The following is a 20,296-nucleotide window of genomic DNA, read 5'->3' as shown; positions in this document are numbered from 1 at the left end:
TGTAAAGTCTTTAATGACCATTAAATACAGTATTTCAACACAATTCTTTCACCGAACATTAATGCTCTTGTGAGTTATCTGCAGGCCAATTCAAGTTCCAGAAAAAACTTCCGCCAGTTCCAGAAAAGTCACCAACAGAAATCCTGGGGACATATGAGAATCTGAGAGAATCTCTCGTGGGAAGGGACACATCATGTCCAGCTCTGCTTCTCACAGGAGTATCTGACACTACACCACGTGTCCAGGAGCACCATCCACACATTCCTGCAGCTCTGGCAGACTTGGTGCCACAGCCACTGCCTGGGGATTTTTGCAGGGCCTGGCCACCCTCTGGAGAAAAGCCTTTTACCAATGTCCAACCTGAACTTCCCTGATAGCTTCACTCCATTTCCTTGTGTCCTAAATATAGATCTGAACATTTCCATGTACCCAGAATACGTTTTGCCAAAACGCCCACGGGATTCTCTTGTTAACTGGTTAAAAATCCAAAGCCTGAATCCCCCTCTGCCTCCTTAAAACATATGGCTGAAGAGTAATTCCTGTCAACAGGGGTACAATATAAATTTATGCTCGTGGCTGCTCAGTGACTGCCAAAGTTCACTCAATTCAGAGTCAACTCCCCCCAAACCAACACCAGAGTCAGTTCACACCTGCTCAATCCTTGCTATCACAAATCACGTCAGTAGATTTTAAAAGTTTCCTAAATACTTATATAATGCCACTGTGGGTTTTTCTTTGTGTTTCCTCGGTGTCCCTGAAAGGAGAGCCTGTCCTTGCCACCAGCCTGACACCAACTCAGCTTCTGTAACAGTATTGACTTTTCAGGACTAACTGAAGGGCAAATAAAGGAAATTTTTTTTGCCACCCAAATCAGTTGAACTGTCTCTGAATGCAGAGAAAGGGAGTCCATTTCTAAGCAGTTGACACAGTTACTCAAAAAAAAGATACAGTGTAAAACTCCTAACTTTTCAGTAATATTTTCAGTGAATAAGGACTCCCACGTATAGTTTAGTTCTCCAAGCTTTTTTTTTTTTACATAACCTCCATGTTTAAACTATAATTTTTTAGATGAGAAGTTCTGTATTTTAATATTTTTTTAAACTATTTTAATGATATACCAATTCTGTTCTGAGATGTAGGCAAGAAAACATAGGGCTCCAGAGGAGCTGGAAAGCCTTTTTAAAGGTTGTACAGAATGACTTAAGATGCCCATGGACATGTAATTTTTTCCTTTCCTTAGGGTTGACCAGTCAGCAAGGACAGACCCTGTACATTTATCCTATTAAGGGTATGTAAAATACCACCACATGAAATGTAACATAGTCCTAACAAATGCTATCAGCTATTATCATCTGGATATTGCATATATTTTATCCACTTTAGAGCAACAAAGTCTTTAAACAAATGAGATCAACACACAAGACCAGGAGTTCACTTCGGGATACCTAGAGTACTGACACTAACATTTGTTAGAATTTAGTATTTTTGAGAGAAATAGCCAAATCCTCAAACAAGACAGAAATACAAGTTAATAAAAACACATTTCCTTGGGAAAAGCTTTGCTTACAACGCGGAAACAAGAAAAAGTTCACAAAAAAGGTGTGAAGGTGTTGGGAAAGAGATTCACTACAAAAATTAAGATTTCAGTGTTTCATGGAATAATACTTATACCAGCAACAGAAGCTTCAATTTCTAGTATTTCCACGGATGTTTAGAACAGACCAAAGGTCGAAGAATAGTATTTTGATTCAGAAGATTTACAGCTGTACTGGTTGCTTCTCATTTAAAATCACATTTTTTCTGCCAATTGCAAATTACACCCTTGTAATCCAAAGGACTGTTTTTAATTTTAGTTTCATTACTATGATGTAGCTATAATGGCCATGAGAGAACACCCACAAGAGAAGCTACAGGAACTACAATTAAACCCAAACAAAATTCTAAGTTTGCATGGAAATTAAACAGGCCTAGATCAGAAATTCTCCTGGTTGCCTGTCTAAACTTTGTCATTATTTTCTCTCGTTACAGATCCACACCATTCCCCTCTGAACCCTGGATGAACTGAACACTCATCACTCTCCCACCACTCTGCTGCCCTTCCTGTGCTTTGTGCTGACTCCTGCACTTAACTGGAAACCCTCCGTGCACCTCGAGCATCAGCAGAACCGGGACACGCTTTTCCTGCTCAGTTGTTTTGTGTTTTTTTGTTTGAGACACTTAAAACACGTCACGGTGGGTGCAGTCCTAGGGCCTGTCTCCCACCACGACTCTCCTCCACCATTACCCTAACGCACAGCTCCATGAGTATTCCAGCCTGGGAATATTCACGGCTCCGGTGCGATTCTCCCCAGTGCCGGGGGAGCCCTCAGCGCGGACTGCCCGGTGCTGCGGCTCCCCAAGGGGCTGCCGGGGAGGGCACCGGGAGCTCCTGTGTCCGTTCGCCGGTGCCGGGAATGCCGGGCGGCCCTGCCAGTGCCCCGCAGCTTCGCCCCGTCCGCAGGCCGCTGTCAGCCGCACCCGAGCCCGGCCCCGCTCCCGCACCAGGCCCGGCTCCCGTTCCTGGGCCCGGCTCTGGCTTCCCGCTCCCGGGCGCGGGCCGGCTCCGGCTCCTGGGCCCGGCCCTGGCTTCCCGCACCCGTTTCCCGGCCCTGCTCTCGCCGTCATTTCGGAGCCGCCACCAAATGGCTGCCCGGGTCCCCGGGCCGGCCCCGCGGCCTGGCGGGGCCCGCCGGGCGCCGACACCTCTGCGGTCCCCGCCGGGCCGCACTGGACGGGCTCAGCCCGACGCCGCTCCCGCCCGGCTCCCGCAGCGCCGGGAGGCAGAGGAAGGACCGGGGTGGGTGATGGGGGGGGGCGGGCGGGGCCCCGGCGGGTCAGCGCGTCCCCCGCGGCGGCCGCCCCCGCCCAGCCCAGCCCAGCCCAGCCCAGCCCAGCCCGGTCCGGTCCGACCCGTGCGGTGCGGTCCGTACCTGCTGGGCGGGGGCGGCGGCCGGAGCGCGGTCGGGCGGTGCCGGCCTCACGCGCCATGGGGCGGGCGCGCGGCCCGGCGGAGGCAGCGGCGGGAGCCCCGGCGGCGCCGCCTCATCGCGCTGACAGCGGCAGCGCCGCCACGCCCCGCGACGCCGCTCTCGCGAGACCCGCGCGCCGCCCGCCGCACGTGACCGCGCGGAGGGAGGGAGTTACCATAGAGACGGCGGCGCAGATGCGGCCGCCGCGCGGGCCCCGCCGCCAGGGGGAAGCGGGGGTCATCGAGACTGCGTGACAGAGCGGCGGCCGGCGCCGCCGGCGCCCCCTTGTGGCGCGCCTCGGCCAGAGCCTCCCCTCAGCTGTTCCTCGGCGCGCAGAGTTCGCCTCTGGCGTCGATTATTTATTATCCTTTTAAATTTTAATCGGTAACTGTCGCCGCTAGTGCCGATTATTTATTGGCGTTCTAAATTGCAATTGATGACTTCATTATTGCTGGCGCTGAGGAGGAAGAGGGCATTGGAGGCCCTGCGGCCCACGTCGGTTGTCTCGGAGCCGCCTCAGGCCGGCGGGGCCCGGTGAGGTGTGGGGAGCGCTGGCGCTGCTGCCCCACCACGACAGCCCCCGGAGCAACAGCCGGGAGCTGCAGCCGCTTCTCCGGTCACACACAGCTAACACAGCCTTAGCCAAGGTCAGGGCGCTGCAGAGTTTTGACTCCTGAGGGGGAAGAATTCATGGCACAAGTGGGTCAGACAGACCCCTCTGAAGGACAGAAAAGCGCGTTACTAAATGACCGCCACTGGAACACCGTGTTTTGTTTGCATCATCTTGTTTACTCAACACAGCAAGCCAAAATACTGTTAAGGTATGCACAGAGTTATTAACTGTGATTAGAAAAAACGAGATGTATTTCTGACACAATGGCTTGTTTGCATTTCATTTATTGTGTTATGACAGGGCATGGTTACATGTACGGACAGGGGAGAGGAAACACCTCTAATGTAAACATGTGCACAAGACCAGGGTTTGTCCACAAAGCTTACTGAGACACTGCAGCCACTGAACAGAACATGCTGGTGGCCTCTCACACAACACAACTCCCTCTCATGTTTACATGCACGACCAAAATAACTCAGAACCTGCTCCCACAGAAGATACACTTCAAAAGATCATTTTGTTTCCCCTTTGGCACACAGGGAACTGCTCATGAGGGAAATAGCCACGCGTACACCTGACCATGCCTGTAACAAGTAGTAACAGGAAAGTGCAGGGTAGACTTTGTACACACCCAGCCCCTCAGATAGCTGATCAATAAAACCCCAAACGGGCTGGTGGACTCACAGGAAAGGAAAACAAATTGACATTAAAAACTATTGTCTTAGATTTTAGAGCCAGCCAGATTCTGAAGCATTTGGGCCAGACGTCTGAATGCAGAGCAAGAACTTGGAACAGCACTTCTGAAACTTGAAGGAAAGTCTGATACAGACAGGAGTAAGAACTACTGGGTTTTGCTAGTTGTAAGTACCATTATCTCATATTAATAACTGAAATGACTCTTTATTCATATCACATTAAGTGGAAGAAACATGTACCAGCCAAAGACACAGACTGCACCATAGGGTGCTCGATGCTCATGATGAAACTAAAATGACCTTTGACAAAGTACAAACATACTTCTGCAAACACACATCATTACTGTGTCACTGTGTCACAGAATCAGGGTATGAGACCTCTATGTCTAAGCCATTGCTAGTTAGACAGAAATGCCTGTTTTTCAAAATTAGCATTGAAACTGTGATTACCCAACAGCACACAGCTGAATTTCACACAAGTGCACATAGCTAAGATCTGTAAAAAAATGAAGGCAAATGTTATGATGCAACAAACAGGACTAAACTTATCAAATACAAGTGCAAAACATTGGTATGACAGAAAAACCCCCCACTACTAGTCGAAATAAGTTTATAAAAATTCAGAACTTGATAAAACTAAAAGCAAGTCCTTTTCATGGGACTATCCAGTTACAAATAAACTGCAAGGCAATACTGTTTGTTTCTTTCTCTTTTACAAATTCTCTGTTTGCAAGAGACAATTTGAAAGGTTCCTTGAAGTTTTTGTTTGTTGTGTGTCCTTAAACATCACAGACTTGAGTATGAAAGCACACCTTCTTTCCGTTGGAAGATCTAGCAAAGTTTGGGCAAGGAAGGAGATGATTTCACCATGAATGATCCAGGAACTGGATGGGAACAACTGACTTGCTGAATAAATACAAACACCCCCTTGTCTCAGCTGTTGTCATCAACACCTTGGCTCAGGCTTCAGCTTATTGCAATATCAGTAATAGTCTGAAAGTCAGCAGTGCCTGCCCTCGAAACAAAGAAAATAAAACATCATTGAGGGACCAGGATATGCTTAGTATAACGGAAGAGAAGCATGAAATAATTTCCCATATTTTTCAGTTTACTTTCAACTAGGAAACACCTTTTTTCACTGAGAGCAATAGCAACCTTAACAGAGCAGGCAGGTTTCCTGCTCCAAGGCCTGTCTTGGATCACCAGCCACCTGTTTGTGCTTCTCTCCCTAAGACAGGGATCAAGAACTGGAGTTGCATCTAGAATTTCACTAGCCAGGAGCTTTTTGTGGAGTCTGACTCCACAATTGCCCAGCTATCAATCATAGTCTATTTTAACTTTTGTAATAGTGTTCAGGTTTGGCTTTTCGCTGCTGCTCCTTCCATGAACAGAAGTCAAATGCTTTTTAAGAGCAGACTTGTGTTTGAAGTCCATGTCGCAGCAGTGGCACTTGTAGGGCCTGTCCCCGCTGTGGATGTTGAGGTGATCCTGGAGAGTGCTCTTGGCCGTGAAGGTCTTCAGGCACACCATGCACTGGAAGGGCCGGATCCCCATGTGCCCCCGGATGTGCCTGTTGAGATTCTTTTTTTGCGTGAATGTTTTGCCACATTGCAAACACAGGAAGAGTTTGTGCATTTTCAGATGTCTGAGATAGTTCTCGAGGTGCAGAAAGCCCCTCGGACACTTTGGACACTGGTGCCGCCATGAGCTGCCAGAATCCTCCAGGCTCTGGAACCCATTCACCCCACTGGAAGTTCCTTCTGGATTGTCACCAACAAAAGCCTGAAACTGATTTCCTGACATTTCTGTATTCCTGCTTTCAACTGTAGAGTTTATCAAGGAGTGCTGGGTTTCTGGGAAATATAAATTTGTTTTAGAGGAAGTGCAAGGCTGAGGAAAATGATCATTTTCTACATTTGCCACATTCATGGAATCCATTCTGAAGATACAGATTTCATCATCCTTATATCCGATTTCCACTGTTGATATTTCCGGGGATTTTGTGTCTTTCCTTTCCGACTCCAAGCTCTCTGCTGCAGGGTGTGGGTCATCCCCATCCTCCTGTTTCACAGGGTATTCTTGGTTCTCTGGGCTGTCTTCAGAGATCTCGATTATTTCACAATCTTTATCTGTAACCTCATCCCCACTCCTTACTTCAGCATCCGAGGAGTGGCACCCCTCAGCAGCCTGGGTACCGCTCTCCATGGAAGCGTCGATCTCCAAGTACTTGGACAAAGCCTCGGTGCACTTCTCCACGATGTGAACCATCTGCAGGTAACTCGCGGCCGTCAGGTACTTCAGCAGCTCCTTCTTCTTGACTTCCAGCGCGCCCGTGTAACAGGACAGCAGCAGCTTCCTGCCCACCTCGGCGCTCTGCAGGATGGTGATCCGTACCTGCCTGGACTGGTTGAGCAGGAACTGATCCCGCATGAAGGTGGAGCAGGCGGCGAAGATCACCTTGTGCCCCTGGAACTCGGTGTCGTTGATGTAGATGGACACATCGCAGAAGAGGTTCTGCTGCCGCAGGAGGTTCATCTTTTGCAGCACGGCATCGCCCTGCTGCTCGAACTGGAAGTGCAGCACCTCCGAGTCCGCCGCCATGGCGGGACCCGCGGGCACCGCCGGAGCGTCTCGCCGAGCGCAGCCCACTCCCGCCGCCGGCAGGACCCGCTGTCCCGGGGCTCCCGGGCCGCCCGCCGCGATCCTGCTCCGCCCCGCTCGCTCCCCGGCCGCTCCTCGCCGCCGGTACCGCTGCCGCTCCGCCGCCGGTGCCGCAGCGCCCCGGAACCGCTTCCCAGCCCGCCCCTTCCGCCCGCCCGCCCCCGGCGCGCCGCGACCGCGGTGGAAATGAGAGGCGGCGGCAGACAGAGTTAGCAGCACGTTTATTAGAAGACTTGGCACTGCTACAGCGGCTGCCGCTGGGGGAAACCGCACCGGCACCGGGGCGCGCCTCGCCCACCGTTCGGTAGAGGTAGCGACGTGTCCGCCCCCGTAAGGCATCCCGGGGAGCGGCTACCGGGGCTCCTCCTCGCCATCAGCCGGGACGCGCCGGGGGAACGGCGAACCGCCGCCCCGAAGAGCTGCTGGCTTCTTCACGGCCACGGGACATCGCCCGGCAGCCGCCGACCCGCCTGCTTTGGTTATCACACGTAGTGTAAGACTTTTGCCCAGTCAGTGAAGAGGTAGCTAATGCTCAGTCCATCGATTATTATACAATCTCAAAGGAAAGGCGTCCGTCCTGCCTTCTCACCCCTTACCAAGTCGGGAGGCACCACCATGTCCCCCTCTTTGTTTTTAAAAATTAACATTTAACGTGACTTTAGAGTTCTCTCAACAGTTTCAGTTTGTATCACATTTTGTCTCTCCCTCCTTTTATTCCTCGCAGTGACTCGAAAACCATAATCAGTCCCACACAATTAATTCCTACGTTATTTCAACAAAAGTTCAGCGGCAGCTAAGTTTTGTCAAAAAGCTAGGGGAGAGAAAGACTGACACTTCAAATTCATCAGTTACTAACTTGCAAAACATGTCTTCTAAAAGAAAAATAAATTAAGGAAAGACTCATCCCTGATCTATGCAGGAGGCTGTGCAGTTGCAGCAGGTGCTGCAGGAACACATGCTACACAAGCTACCATCACTCAGAGAAGTGGTGAGCCCAAACCTCTGGCAAACCTAAATTCTAAAAATTCCTTCTTCTATATAATATAAATAAATAAAATGCCAACATTAAAAAAAAATCCTAATATATTGAGGAGTTATTAAAATACTTCTGTAATAGATTTCAGTTATTTTTAGGATATGCAGGAAGTTGTACAGCACATTAAATTGTGAGACTATCCACTTACCAGCAAATGGTATTCTACACAGTAACACACAGATTATGATAACTGCCATAGTCCTCATCTGAATATGCAGCATCAGTAGCAACAACCAATGGATCTAATCTTTCACTACTCGGGACATTGCAATGAAGACAACATTTTACATACATGGACAATTAAGTTCATCTTATTCTATAATTGAGCTGCCTCTGCATATTCCATTTATCATAATTCTCACTCCATTTTAATCTGTAATTCAGAGCAGCAGCATTAGCCAGATTTTGCTTTTCTAATACCTCTTCTATACTCTTCACTTGCCTTTCCATATAGGGGCAAATTTTAGATGAACTCTACCACCAGCACACTTTGCATCAGCATATTGCCCTCAGAGCTCCAGTGTTTCTGGAGTCACGCAGCCATCTCCTGCATAAATCCTTTGGTCTGCACCCTTCTGCCAGGCCAAAAGCACAGACATTAGTAAAAGTCACTTTTCATCCAAGAGATGTGTCCATTTTCAGTGAAGAAAGTTTTCTGCATTTCTGCTTTTTCCTATTTATTTGTGCCGTGCTCTTGCCAAACGACCACAGCAGCCTTTAATTGAGCAGCCCAGCAGTCTTGGCCTTCTCAGTCGTCCAAATCACCACAGCACAGGGTGGACTGAACACCTATGTATCTTGACCAAATGATTTTGTTTCTTAGGAAACCCCTTGTCTCTTCATATCAGCTTCAAGTCACCCACAGCTACTTCAATAAGCTGTATTCTCCTTACAGTAACATTACAGCTTCATAATTCCACAAAAACCAAAACTTTCGAGATAGACAAAACTTTCAATACTGTCCATTTTGCTGCCACGTTTTCTAGCCTTTGTGCAGTTTTATTCCTTTCTGTGGCAGAAGACCATTTTCGTTTTTGTGTCCATATTCATATTGCCTTGGATTGTTCACTAGTACCTTACAGCATGTTGACCTGGCTCTGCAAGCTCTTGTTCTCCATGTCTATCTTCATTTTGACATAGCACTATAACTTATTTCCATTTAGTGAATAATAGATTATTAAAATTGTTTGAACAATACAGAAGATTCTGCCTGAAGACAGAATGCAAGTGTCAGATGCAACTGTCTCAGTCAAATTTAGTTCAAGACAACTCTTAAAGTGGGTGGCTTCAAGAGGGAAAACAGTTCTTCCCATGCAAACCTATCTTCTACCCCAGCAACCTGAACAATAATTAAAAAAGTGTCAAATAGTTAAACTTTAGGCCTAAATATATTTGCTACAACTTGAAAGATGAATGCCCTGATGTAATTTCCATTGCTTACTTCATAGCTGTCCATGTAAGAGTTCATGTAACAGTCAAGTACAGTAGTTCAAGAACTCAATTGCAAAAACTGATTCACAGAATCACCTTCTTTTTCTGCTTCAAAGTACGTGGATTTCTGAAAACGTTCTGCAACATTAACGTGTTTTAACGTCCATCAGCGTAATGTCTGCGTAAGGAAATCCTGACTTCTACACACACAGAACCAAAGAGCAAGACCAACTTTTGAAAATGACATACACAACTCCTTTTGCTCTAACACACCTTTGGTCATACCTGTTTAACATTTTTAACCATACTATAGCAGCCTTTCACCCCCACCCCTCATTCAAACACACCAACAGTACTACGTTTAGGTAGGAAGCATAATCTCAGCCTCACGGCAAACCTTGTGGAAAAGAGCTGCATTGGAAGAAATCCTTATTCCAAACACAAACAGCGGTTCTCTGCCGAGGATCAGCCATTTGATTATTAGTCTATGCTACACTTCAGTACTAAGAGTGCTGTTCTACTGGGAATGGTGTGCCTTCAGATAAATTAAGCTTCTTTCAGCCTGACTGGGATGCAGATAATTCCACAGCACTTTTGAGAAGCAGCATGGGATAATCCCAGAATCCCAATTAACATGCCATTCCCGCTACATCTGATGTTTAAGGCGGTGTACAAGAGGTATTGCTGAGTACAGTCAATAGCTGATATATTAACCTATAGAAATTGTGCTACCTATACCTCATCCTAGGATCTGTAAAATACTAATGGTCATTTCAAAAAAGTTTAAAAAAATCAAAAAACTTTATGTTAAGTTCTTATAGCAGGTATTTCTGTTTAAAGTTAAGTGACATGTGGCCCTTATTAGACATAAAGGAGAGACATACAAGAACTAAGGGGGAAAAAAGAAAAAAAAATTATGGAGTTGTTACACATTGCAGCTTTAAAAAGATTATTTTCACAGTGTCAGCAGTACTTCTCCACTCCAGCTTTGCTCTAAACCCAACAGCTGTTGTGGTTTGGGATGCAAAACTTACGGAAGATGGAGGATAACTTTTAGCTTTGAAGTGTTTAGCCTGTCTCAGTACATGCACTGGTAAGTGCCCTTTAAAAATCCCAGGTATGCCAGCGTTAAGAACAGGTCACATTTGCACTCCAGGGACCAGCCTCTCACATTCCAGAGCTGCAATTTATCCTCAGTTTGAACAGCTCTATGCAATGATCAGCTAACCCTGCCAAATCATTTAGGGTTTCATCTTTTCTTAATGCATGTTGAGGTTAAAAACCCTGAGAGTTTTTAAGAGAGCACTGATTGGCAGCAGAAGTTTCTTGAAATAAGTTTAGAAAGGGCAAAAAAAGTGACACAAAAATACTTCATTTCAACTGCAGGAGTCTAGGGGTAAGATCAGAGAAAGGTAATTTTAAGAGGTAAGTTTAAATTTAAGTATATGGAGTGTTTTCAGTTATCCAGTGCTTTTTTAAAAAAAATATCGGGTTATCTCACACACTTGTCCTCTTTGCTTTCCTCCATCTGCCCAGACACAGAGAGGCCTCTAACTGCACAGCAGATGGTTTACTTGCAGCCCACAGCAACAATCATTCAAAAGGTGTTAGTCTTGAGTCTCCTAATCAGAGAGAAATGAAATAATTAACCCCTTAATCCACAGTAGAGACATAGACAGAAACCTGAAGGAGGATTGCTATTCACAAAAAATATCAAGTAAGACTAACAGCGATGGCTGAAGACCTGCCAGGTTTTGCAATTCAACCACCTGTAGCCTTTTGGGGCACACTACTAGTTTAGGGAAGAAGCCAAACCAACGGTTTGCTCCTCTCAGTCACGATCCCTACACAGGGCGAGTTTTAATTGCTTAATTGACGCAGGTACTGTCGTTTCTTAAACTGAGCACAGCCTGAGGCAGCTTCCCTGCATCCAGTACCTGGCTGGCATCAGCCTGCTGACAGACCTTACTGTCTGTAGCAGCGCTACATGTGAATGAATCGAAGTCCACCGTTATGTCTTGCACGTTTCTTTCATTGGCATTGTCAAAGCTATTTTTACCGTGCAGCTGTTTAAGGTGTTTCCTCAGAACGGGCTTATGCGCAAAGACCATGTCACAGTAGTTACACTTGTGGGGCTTGTCCCCACTGTGCAGGTTGAGGTGGTCCTGTAAGGAACATTTCTGAGAGAACGTTTTCCCACAGATCTTACATTGGAATGGTTTGATGCCTGCGTGCACTCTCATGTGCCGGTGGAGATTGCCCTTCTGAGTGAACGTCTTGCCACAGAGCAGACACATAAATAGTTTATGCATCTTTAAGTGGTTAGCATAGTTTTCCAGATGCCGAAATACTCTTGTGCACTTTGGACACTGATGGTGCCACTGAAGGCCTTTGTCTATCCCTCGGTTGTTAGGCCCAAACATATCTTTAGAGGCCAGGATGATGTTATCGCTGCCGGCATACGACAGGGCATAGTTGTGGAGGTGGTTTTGCTCTATTTCACTTGCTCTGTTCTCAACAGTGGAGTTAATAAGAAAGTGTTGAGGCTCTGAGGAATGCAGTGCAGTTTGTTCAGAAGAAATAAACTGGTTCTGATCCTTCTTATTCCTAACTTCTGTTACCTCCCCAATGGACTCCACCTTGATGATCTGAATATCACTATCCTCCATGTCCATGCTGTCTTCTGAAGGCTGAATACAAGGCGAGTCTTGCTGCAGAGAGTCGTCGTCTCCCTGATGTTCCTTCAGCTCAGAAGAATCGCTTTGCTGTTCACACTCTTTGCTCTCCAGCGGCTGCTTGGGTTTGATGAACTTCCACAGGGCCTGAGTGCACCGTTCCACGATGTGGCTCATCTGCAGAAAGCTCGCAGCAGTCAGGTAGTTCACCAGCTCCATTTCAGGGAACTCCAGAGTGCCACTGTAGCAGGAGAGAAGCAGCTGCTTCCCCACTTCTGAACTCTGCAGGATGGAGATTTTTACATCTCTCGAGTCGTTCAGTAAGAACTGATCTCTTAAAAATGGAGAGCCAGCAGCAAAGACAATTTTATGCCCGTGAACTTCAACATCATCTATATGGACCACGACATCACAAAATTTGTTTTCTTCCCTCAGTTTGTTCATTTTCTGTAACATTGAATCTCCATAGTTGTCAAACTTGAAATGAAGGATATCTGATCTTTCTGACATTTTGGCACACCTAAGGAAAAGCAGCAAAAAAAACCCCAAACAATGAGTACTTTTTATTTTCTAAAAGGCAAGTAAGAAAGATTTAAAGTAATAATATAAAGTGGGTGCTTATCAGCCGTTATGCTTTTTATCCTAGGTACACAGTGACGTCCATTACAAGTAAAAAGATATTCAAGTTTACATCTCACATTAGAATAACTTTTACTTTTTTTTTAATGTAATGAAGCCTGAATATTAAGTAGAGGTGCTATGACAGAAATTCTCCTGAAGTGATATCCTAAAGAGTTAGGATATAAAACAAACTCTATTTTTAGCAAGCTTTGGGTTTTGCAGCTCTGCGTTTAACACATTAGATTGCCTTTCAAATTTTTCTGCAAGAGTTGGTTTGCCGTGTGTTGTTTTGGCTTTTCCTACAATTACAGAAAAAAATCTTCATAATGGCCTCCACACTTTGAATACCTGAGGAATACAGGAAGCCTTGCTTCTTGTCTAGTTCTTTGGAAGATCACTTCTCTAGGAAGTTTGTTCTTATTTTGATAGGACTTGGAATGAAGAACAGTAGATCTTCCATTAACCAAGTACGGTTCTTTTGTCTTTCAACAGTTGCTATAAGAATTTATAAGACTACACTGATTCTAGATGAAACACTGCTCACACAATCCTGCCAAAGCACTAGGATTGCAGGAAGTGAAAAAATAACAAGAGACTAAATGATGCAAGATTTGGTTAGATAAAATTACAAAACAAAGCAAAACTTACACCTCCCAACTATTACAAACACCACATAAAGCTCGAAAGGAAGCTTTGAAGTTTATAAATAAAAGCAGATACTGCTCTCTTGGGGCATGAAGTGTCAGCTGGGTGTACACACAGGAATGGCATTGTGCCCAGTGAAATGAATGAACATGCAAGACAACTGTTCAAAGAATAATTTTGGAAGCATCTGTCAATAATCAGGGTTTTTCCAGTTTGCAGCTCAGCATTTGGAGACATGACCTCCTCATTGAGCACACCCATCAAGTGTATCTTCCAGTGTACGGCATGCAAAAATTAGGGAGGGATTTCAGAAGACTTCAAAAACCAGCGATCAGGGAAAGTTTGGAAGCAGGAGGGGCATAGTTCTGCTGAATTGCAGAACCCAGTCTCTCAGTCACCTTCAGTGCTGCCTGACTGACCCCGTTTCTAGGACTGAAAGTTTAATTTTAAGAGGCAACAGCCTCTGGCAAATGTGAACGACAGGAACAGATCATCCTGATATATCTTCAGTGAATTTTAGGCATTATTATTTATTCTTCTTTTTATGCTTTCTCTGGACAGTGAAGAGGGAAGTCCAGTTGTGAGTCTGTTTTTTCCACCTTGGAAATTCATAGAATTTTGAATGCAGTTAAAGCACTCACGTTAAAGTTAAATTGTGCTGTTAACCACAGCTGTTCCAGCCATTCAGCCTATCTCTGGCAGACTACAAAAGCCACATCGTGAGAAACTGTAGACCGAAAAGTTGCGACTTGCCTTGGCACAAGTTCAGTTTCCAACTACTACTGATCGCCAAGAGAAAAGAGCATCAAATGAGTCCCAAACCCGCTATCTCGGGAGGGTGGCACACCAAGGCAAGCTCCCGTCGGCCGTGCAGGGCTCCCCGCTGGAAGCACGTGCTTCCTCGGCCTTTACCGACCGCGGATCGCCCCGGCCCCGCACATCTACTTCCCGGGGTCCGGGAAAAGAATATTCCAGCACAGCTCAGCCGGGAGCCCGCGCAGCATCCCAAAACAATGTAAACGCGATGCCCTTTGCGAGAGCGGGGGAAGCCGCTGTCCGCGCCAGGCCCGGCCCCGCGGGAGGGATGGAGGGAGGGAAGGGGCAGGTACCTGTAGCGTCGGGCCGCGTCCCCGCGCTGGCACCCGCGGCCGCTCCTGCCTCCGGCTACGGACCTAGAGAGGGGAGGAGACCCGCCGTGAGCCGCCGCCCCAGCGCCGGGCCGGGCCCGGCCGCCCGCCGCGCCCCCCGGGCGGCCCCGAGCCCCGCCGCGCCCCCGGCCGGGCCGGGCCGCCCTCCGAGCGCGGCCCGCGGGGGCAGCGGGAGCCGCGGGCCGCTCCGCGCCGCGCTCCGGGGCCGCCGCCCGCGCCCCGCCGGCCCGCCGGGACCTACAGGCGCCACCGCAGCCCAGCACCGCGACTCGGAACCGCATTGTCCGCCCGCCGGAAGAGCCGCGCCCGGAAGGACCGGCGGGGCCGCCCCTCCGCCCGGTCACGTGGGGCGGCGGCGGCGGCGGCCCAGGCCCGGCACCGGGAGCGGCGGCGGCGGCGGTGGCCGGGGTAGGTGCGGCTCGCGCTGTCGCGGGGGCGCGTCCGCCCCGTCCCCGCTGCGCTCCGCGGCGCTGCCCCGCCGCCGCTCCCTCCCGGTGTGCGGGAGCTGGGGGCTGTCCTGCGCTCCGCCACCGCCGGGTCCCTCCCTCGCCCTCGGGGCCGTGTCTCCCACCCGGCGCGGTGCCTCCCCGTCCCCTCTGCCCGCAAGGGCCGCGGCCTCGGCGGGAGCGGGGCCGTGAGGCCGCCCTGGGTCCTGCAGGGCCGGGCCGAGTCCTGGGGGAGGCGAGGGGCGCCGGGCCGGGCCCGTCCTCCCGTCCTCCCCAGCTGCGGGTGTAGGGGACAGGGACGACCCGCCGCGAACCGTGTCAGTGTCCCCGGGACCCCGTTGAGCGCGACCCGCAGCCGCCGGCTTTGCCCCCGCGTCCCATCCCGGGCGGCGCGGGACTGAGGCGGGGACACCGGCCGGGCACTCGCTGTCCCTCTCCGTGTCGCGGGTGTTGGTTGTTACCTGTCGCTTCCAGGTGGATGCTAAAGTGTGACATCTCGTTGCGTGCAGGCATCTTTATTTGGTTCATGTACCGTAACCTTGGTGGTTTTTGTGGGTTTTATCCTTTTTGTCAAGGAGGTGTTTCTTTCAGTTAAGTCGTCTTCAGTAGATAATTTTTAAGGACTGGTTGTGTCAGTTAGGGGTGAAAATTAAATATAAACAGGTGGTGCTAAGTTGATTTAAAAACACTTATAAGCAAAAATTAAGTGGAACTCGAACTGCTGGAAGTAAACTTGGTGGTTTATCTCTATGTAGATTTGCCTGATCATTTTGGGGGAGAGAAGTGAAAAAAGTATTTTGGAGAGGAAGGAAAAGATCATATGAGAGGTTTGTAGAGGAAAAAGGTTGTCTTTATTTCTTGAATACAAGATGGAGAACAAATAGCGCAGACAGGTATGGCTTGATCTGTATTCCAAATTTTGTTTTACTTACAGGTTTTGTTGAAGACCAACTCAATAGGATTTCTGAGACGTTTGGCTACTTAGTGTTATTCTAGGAACTGCCCACTGCTGATTGACTTGCAGAAATACTGTATTCTCTTTAAAGGCCTCTACTTAAAAGGTCAAGGACCTGAGCAAACTTACTTCTGTGTACACAGTAAACAAATTAAAAAATGGAGCTTGGCGTAGAGATTTCCTTCTAATTTCCAGCCCTAAGTGCAGACAGTGTTTAGTAGCACACACCAAAAGTAATTCCTTTTTTTCTCAGTTCTTCCACAGTGCTTTTTTAAAGCGCTCTGGTTGTCTGGTGAGCGTAGCTCCCTGTTTGTGTTTGAATCCTAATGAGAGAGCAGCTCCAGCAGTACAGAGAGCATCATCCCGAGTTTGTTTGGCTGCTGGCTGCTCTGTCCCAGCCTGCAGCCCGTGCTGTGTCCTGCCCGTCCCGGCTGCAGAGCACAGGGATGGGGCTGGTGCTGGGGGAGTGTCAGCTGCGGTGCGTGGATGAACCGACTGTTCATAGTTAATTCATTCCAGCAGCATTCCTGTGCTGGGCTGGCTAAGGCAGTGTCAGCATTTCTTTTATAAACTGCAGTTTCCCAGGACGGGCTTGTTTCTGCGATGGGGAATTTACTGATTACAAGAGCCTAAAATTAGGGTTTTGTTCTCTGAGCAGATAGCTATTGCCAACATCATTTTGCTTTCAATCCAAATTTGAGCTATCAACCTGTTAAGGATTGTTAACAAAGATTGCATTGGCTTAACTCTTGTGTTTTGTCTCATGCCTGGTTTTACATAGTGTCTCATGATTCACTCCTCTTCCCGAGATCTGTGAGGAGAGGGGTGGAATTAGAGACACCATCATCTCCAAATAACAATATCTTTTTTCTTTCTGGCTCTTGAAATTAGTGGGAATATCTGTGGCTGTCTGTGTTGTAAAATGAACAGAAAAGTTAGACTTGTAGTTGTTATTTTTTACTTACTCTTTAGTCATCCTAAATCTGTATTTTGACATGCAGTATTCCTCTGGCTTTCCTGCTTCATTTTGAGTGCCAAGGACTTCTTGTTGCATTTGAGAGTATGTGTTGCACAGGGAAGGTGGGTAAAGATCAGACATGATTAAGCAGACTAATCATGTGATATGTGAGAAGAAAAAAGATTGCTACTGATTGCTTGTTTGCTGTTTGTTGTGTTTTTCCCCAGAGCTGTGATAAAACACAGGCATTGACTTGGAGCATTTTCCAGGCTTTTTTTCAGGACTTGCAATGTATTTTAAAACAACAATTGTGAATACAATAGGTGAATTGTACAGGTAGAAAACCCACAGCTGTCCAAGGCTGTAGGAGCTCAGAGTCTTTCAGAATGCTGTGTTCTTTGTCATAACACAGCTCTGCAAAGTGCTCTGTAAAGCCTCTGAACTCTGCCACAAATTCCACTGTTCACCCACACTAAGATGCTAATGATGAACACTCGGAAAGCAGAACTTTGTATCCTTAAATTGAACCATGCTGGATTTGTTGTTAAGCTGTGCATAGAGCCAGAGGAATAGAAACAGAAAATACATTATATTTAGGTATTTCAGCCACCTCAGTGTCTTTTTTGCATGTCACCTTCTTGTTTTCCGTGTTTTTTAACACTATTCTTAGTGGTTTCATATTTTGGAGGATAGAGGATGTAAATTTATTCTGCATGCCAAGCTTTCTGACTTTACTTTTTAAGGCAAATGAATTACTGTTCTTCAGTAATTTAGTTAATATTGCTGTATTGTTCTTTGTCTCATGCATTCTGCATCAGATATATTGGAACTTTGTGGAATCACTTTAGGAACTGCAGCTGAATTACAAAAGCTGAGAAAGATAAGAATGGGGAAAAAATCTCTTTTCCTCTCTGGTTTGCTTACCTGTTCTCATGCTTATTCTTTTTTCTGCCCTGGAAACCCAGAACTTATTTTCGTGTTGTATTTCCCTGTAAATTCTGTGCTAAGGATGCTACATCTGCTGTTGACTCTCAGGTTGAAGAAGTTCGTGCCTGATATATTGATTTTTCCGTCCACCCTCTGTCTTTTTGTGTGATTATGGATGTTTTAAGCAGCAGAAAATGGGTATTCCTTGGAAATGGGGTGAGGCCAGCCATAGTTCTGAGTGCCTTGCTTCACTTGTTGCACGTGTCTCAAGGTGGCATTCAAGCCTCAGCCTTTTCCAGTAATGTAAAATTGAAGGTTTTCTGGTTTTCTTTTTTCTGTATACTGTTTGCTTTAAGCTCTTTTAAATTCATTCTGGCAGAACTTGGAAAGCTTTGATCACAAATTGCAGGTCAGGTGTCAAATATTTGGGAAAGGGAGGAAAGGTAAAAGGTAAATTTTTATAAGTGTGTGTAACTAATCTGAAGTTTTGGCAGGTTTGCTTTCCAGTTGTTTAAGATTTTAGCATGGTGAATGGGGTCTCTGCTGTTCTCCTGCTCATTATCTTGACTAGAGAGTAAGGTATGACAGCAGTGAAGGGGAATTTCACGGAGAACCAGGATTTAAAGCAAAATTGAAAGCAGTGACCCCAGAGCCAGCTGTGTTGACTTTCTCATTTTGCAACTTTCTCCAATAGTTTGTTGTGTGAGGAGAGGCCAGAACACCCATTTAATTGGTAGAAGTGTTCCTCATTGTATGTGTTTCACCCAGACACTCCATCTCCCGTGGAGGTGTAAGGACACCTTCAGGCAAACACTACATTATTGTGGTGTAGTTTTGTGTCAGGAGCTAAAGTGTGCTGAATTCAAAAGCTCGTATTTTATTTATGCTGAAACAAACCAAGGCCTCTTTCCCTGTAAGGGATGAGACACTTACTTTCTGAGGAACATCAAAACTTGGGCTCTGTGCTTGGCTGAGGTCTTTGGTCTTAAGCTGGGAGAGCAGAAAGAAAGCTTTGGGTCTGAGACCAGTTGCAGGTATTGCTAAAGAGCACTGTCACTGCTGCTATTTGTTCTTGGGGTTTGATTCCAGAGCAGTCTTAAGCCACACATAATTGCTCTGCTGATGTTTGATGTGTGCCCTTCTAGGCTGGCCCTTATTTTAATGGGCTTGGAGGCTTTCTGGTGGTGATTCTGCCACTGTGAGCTTTCTGATTCAGGTAAAATGATCCATGTGGTAACCTATATGGAACAAAGTGATAGCAAGGAACAGAGGAAATTAAATCCATGCAAAGCAAAGTGTGAGGATATAGAAATTTTGGTTAACCTCAGGCAATATTTTAATATTTAAGACTGCTTTTGCACCTCGAGTGTTTGAGTATTAATCCAATGAACCTCTGTGACTGATTCCAGCACAGTTGGGTATCTGAGCTTTGTTAGCTGCTACATCAAAAGCTTCTCTCAGTTGCTCCACTGTCCCCTTTCCTGTGCTCTCCTATCTTGTGTGATTTCATGAGGCTTCTGCTCACTGTTCGACTGGCAGAGTTGGGCTGTTTGGGATGTCCCGGTGTTGCAATTCTGTGTTGTGACACTGCTGTGGGGTTAGGCTGAGCCAGCTGTGCCCCAGGATCCGCGTGGGGTTTGTTTACACCAGACAGGGAGCGTGGAAAAGCACGGAGGCTTGTTATTGAATTGAAGGTAATGTTGGGAAAGGTGTCAGATTGAAACACTTGGGAAATAGGAGAAATTAGCACTTCAAGACAGACACACTATACCAAAATAAAGTGCTAAATTGATCCCTGCCTGGATGATCTTTACAGCTGCTTGTGATCAAAGCCTGCTCCTCTACTCCTGCTGTCAATGTGGAAGATGGGTTTGCTCTGTTTGAATGAAAACAGTAAAGTCAAAGGGTATTTAGTGTTTGATGCTTATTTTTAGTCTGTGTTTCAGGATCTTTGATTTAGGTATTTTCAGAGATCTGTGTGTTATATAGATGGTGAAATACAGAACCTCTATAGAAATGTTTTAATATGAATTCTTAAAACAAAGGCATCTTTAAAAATAAGAACTCTGTCCTACCTTTAAGATACATGTGAGTAATACCAGATAGACACAGTGTGTAGAACTTCTCAAAATGCCTACGTTTCCCAGCCAGGAATTCCCACTGAAAGTCAGTGGATCTTAAAATGGTTTTGAAAAGGATATCTAAGTACCACACATGATTTTGAAAATGAACTCAAATAACCACAGGTGTGTTGTCATTCATGAACATACCACATCCATTCTTCCTCTTACACTCTCCTTCAGTTGTTCTCTGAAACACATTCCAGGACCATGAAGTGACTTGATAGGTAATTGGTTAGAGGTTCTCCTCCTGGCAGATTTCATGTTGTATTGGTGGCTGTGGGGAGGGCATTGATAGGAATAAAAGCAGGCTTTGCTATTTCTGGGGCATTGTTCCTGCTTCAGGCAGGATTGCTG

At 46.9% G+C, this 20,296-nt stretch overlaps 4 protein-coding genes across 5 annotated transcripts in view; 1 reads left to right on the top strand and 3 right to left on the bottom strand.

Annotated features, from left to right (window-relative positions):
• The window catches only part of RC3H2 (ring finger and CCCH-type domains 2), a 30,770-nt gene extending 27,698 nt beyond the window's left edge, over positions 1–3,072 (bottom strand). The window contains exon 1 of the mRNA XM_014880076.2: positions 2,970–3,072. The gene's annotated coding sequence lies outside the window, so the exon portion shown is untranslated. The remainder of the gene's footprint in view (positions 1–2,969) is intronic.
• Positions 3,073–3,889: 817 nt separating this feature from the next.
• ZBTB6 (zinc finger and BTB domain containing 6) lies at positions 3,890–9,275 on the bottom strand. Its single transcript, XM_014880123.2, has one exon. It carries the CDS (start codon positions 7,314–7,316, stop codon positions 5,634–5,636), a length of 1,683 nt encoding a protein of 560 aa, XP_014735609.2. The 5' UTR covers positions 7,317–9,275; the 3' UTR covers positions 3,890–5,633.
• A 1,853-nt stretch (positions 9,276–11,128) lies between these two features.
• On the bottom strand, positions 11,129–14,818 carry ZBTB26 (zinc finger and BTB domain containing 26). 2 transcript variants are annotated; one of them, XM_088177364.1, is made up of 3 exons: positions 14,775–14,818; positions 14,495–14,557; positions 11,129–12,639 (listed from the first exon to the last, which is right to left on the bottom strand). In XM_088177364.1, exon 3 carries the CDS (start codon positions 12,627–12,629, stop codon positions 11,313–11,315), a length of 1,317 nt encoding a protein of 438 aa, XP_088033490.1. In that variant the 5' UTR covers positions 12,630–12,639; positions 14,495–14,557; positions 14,775–14,818; the 3' UTR covers positions 11,129–11,312. The 2 variants fall into 2 exon arrangements, with proteins under 2 accessions (XP_088033490.1, XP_014735605.2); XM_014880119.2 differs by having other exon boundaries at positions 14,495–14,814.
• Positions 14,819–14,865: 47 nt separating this feature from the next.
• RABGAP1 (RAB GTPase activating protein 1) overlaps positions 14,866–20,296 on the top strand; it is a 62,484-nt gene continuing 57,053 nt past the window's right edge. The window contains exon 1 of the mRNA XM_014880047.2: positions 14,866–14,941. The gene's annotated coding sequence lies outside the window, so the exon portion shown is untranslated. The remainder of the gene's footprint in view (positions 14,942–20,296) is intronic.

Source organism: Sturnus vulgaris, chromosome 22 (genome assembly GCF_052056855.1).
Source record: "Sturnus vulgaris isolate bStuVul1 chromosome 22, bStuVul1.hap1, whole genome shotgun sequence".
Classification (NCBI taxonomy): Eukaryota; Metazoa; Chordata; class Aves; order Passeriformes; family Sturnidae; genus Sturnus; species Sturnus vulgaris.
This window is presented reverse-complemented; position numbering and strand designations above follow the sequence as displayed.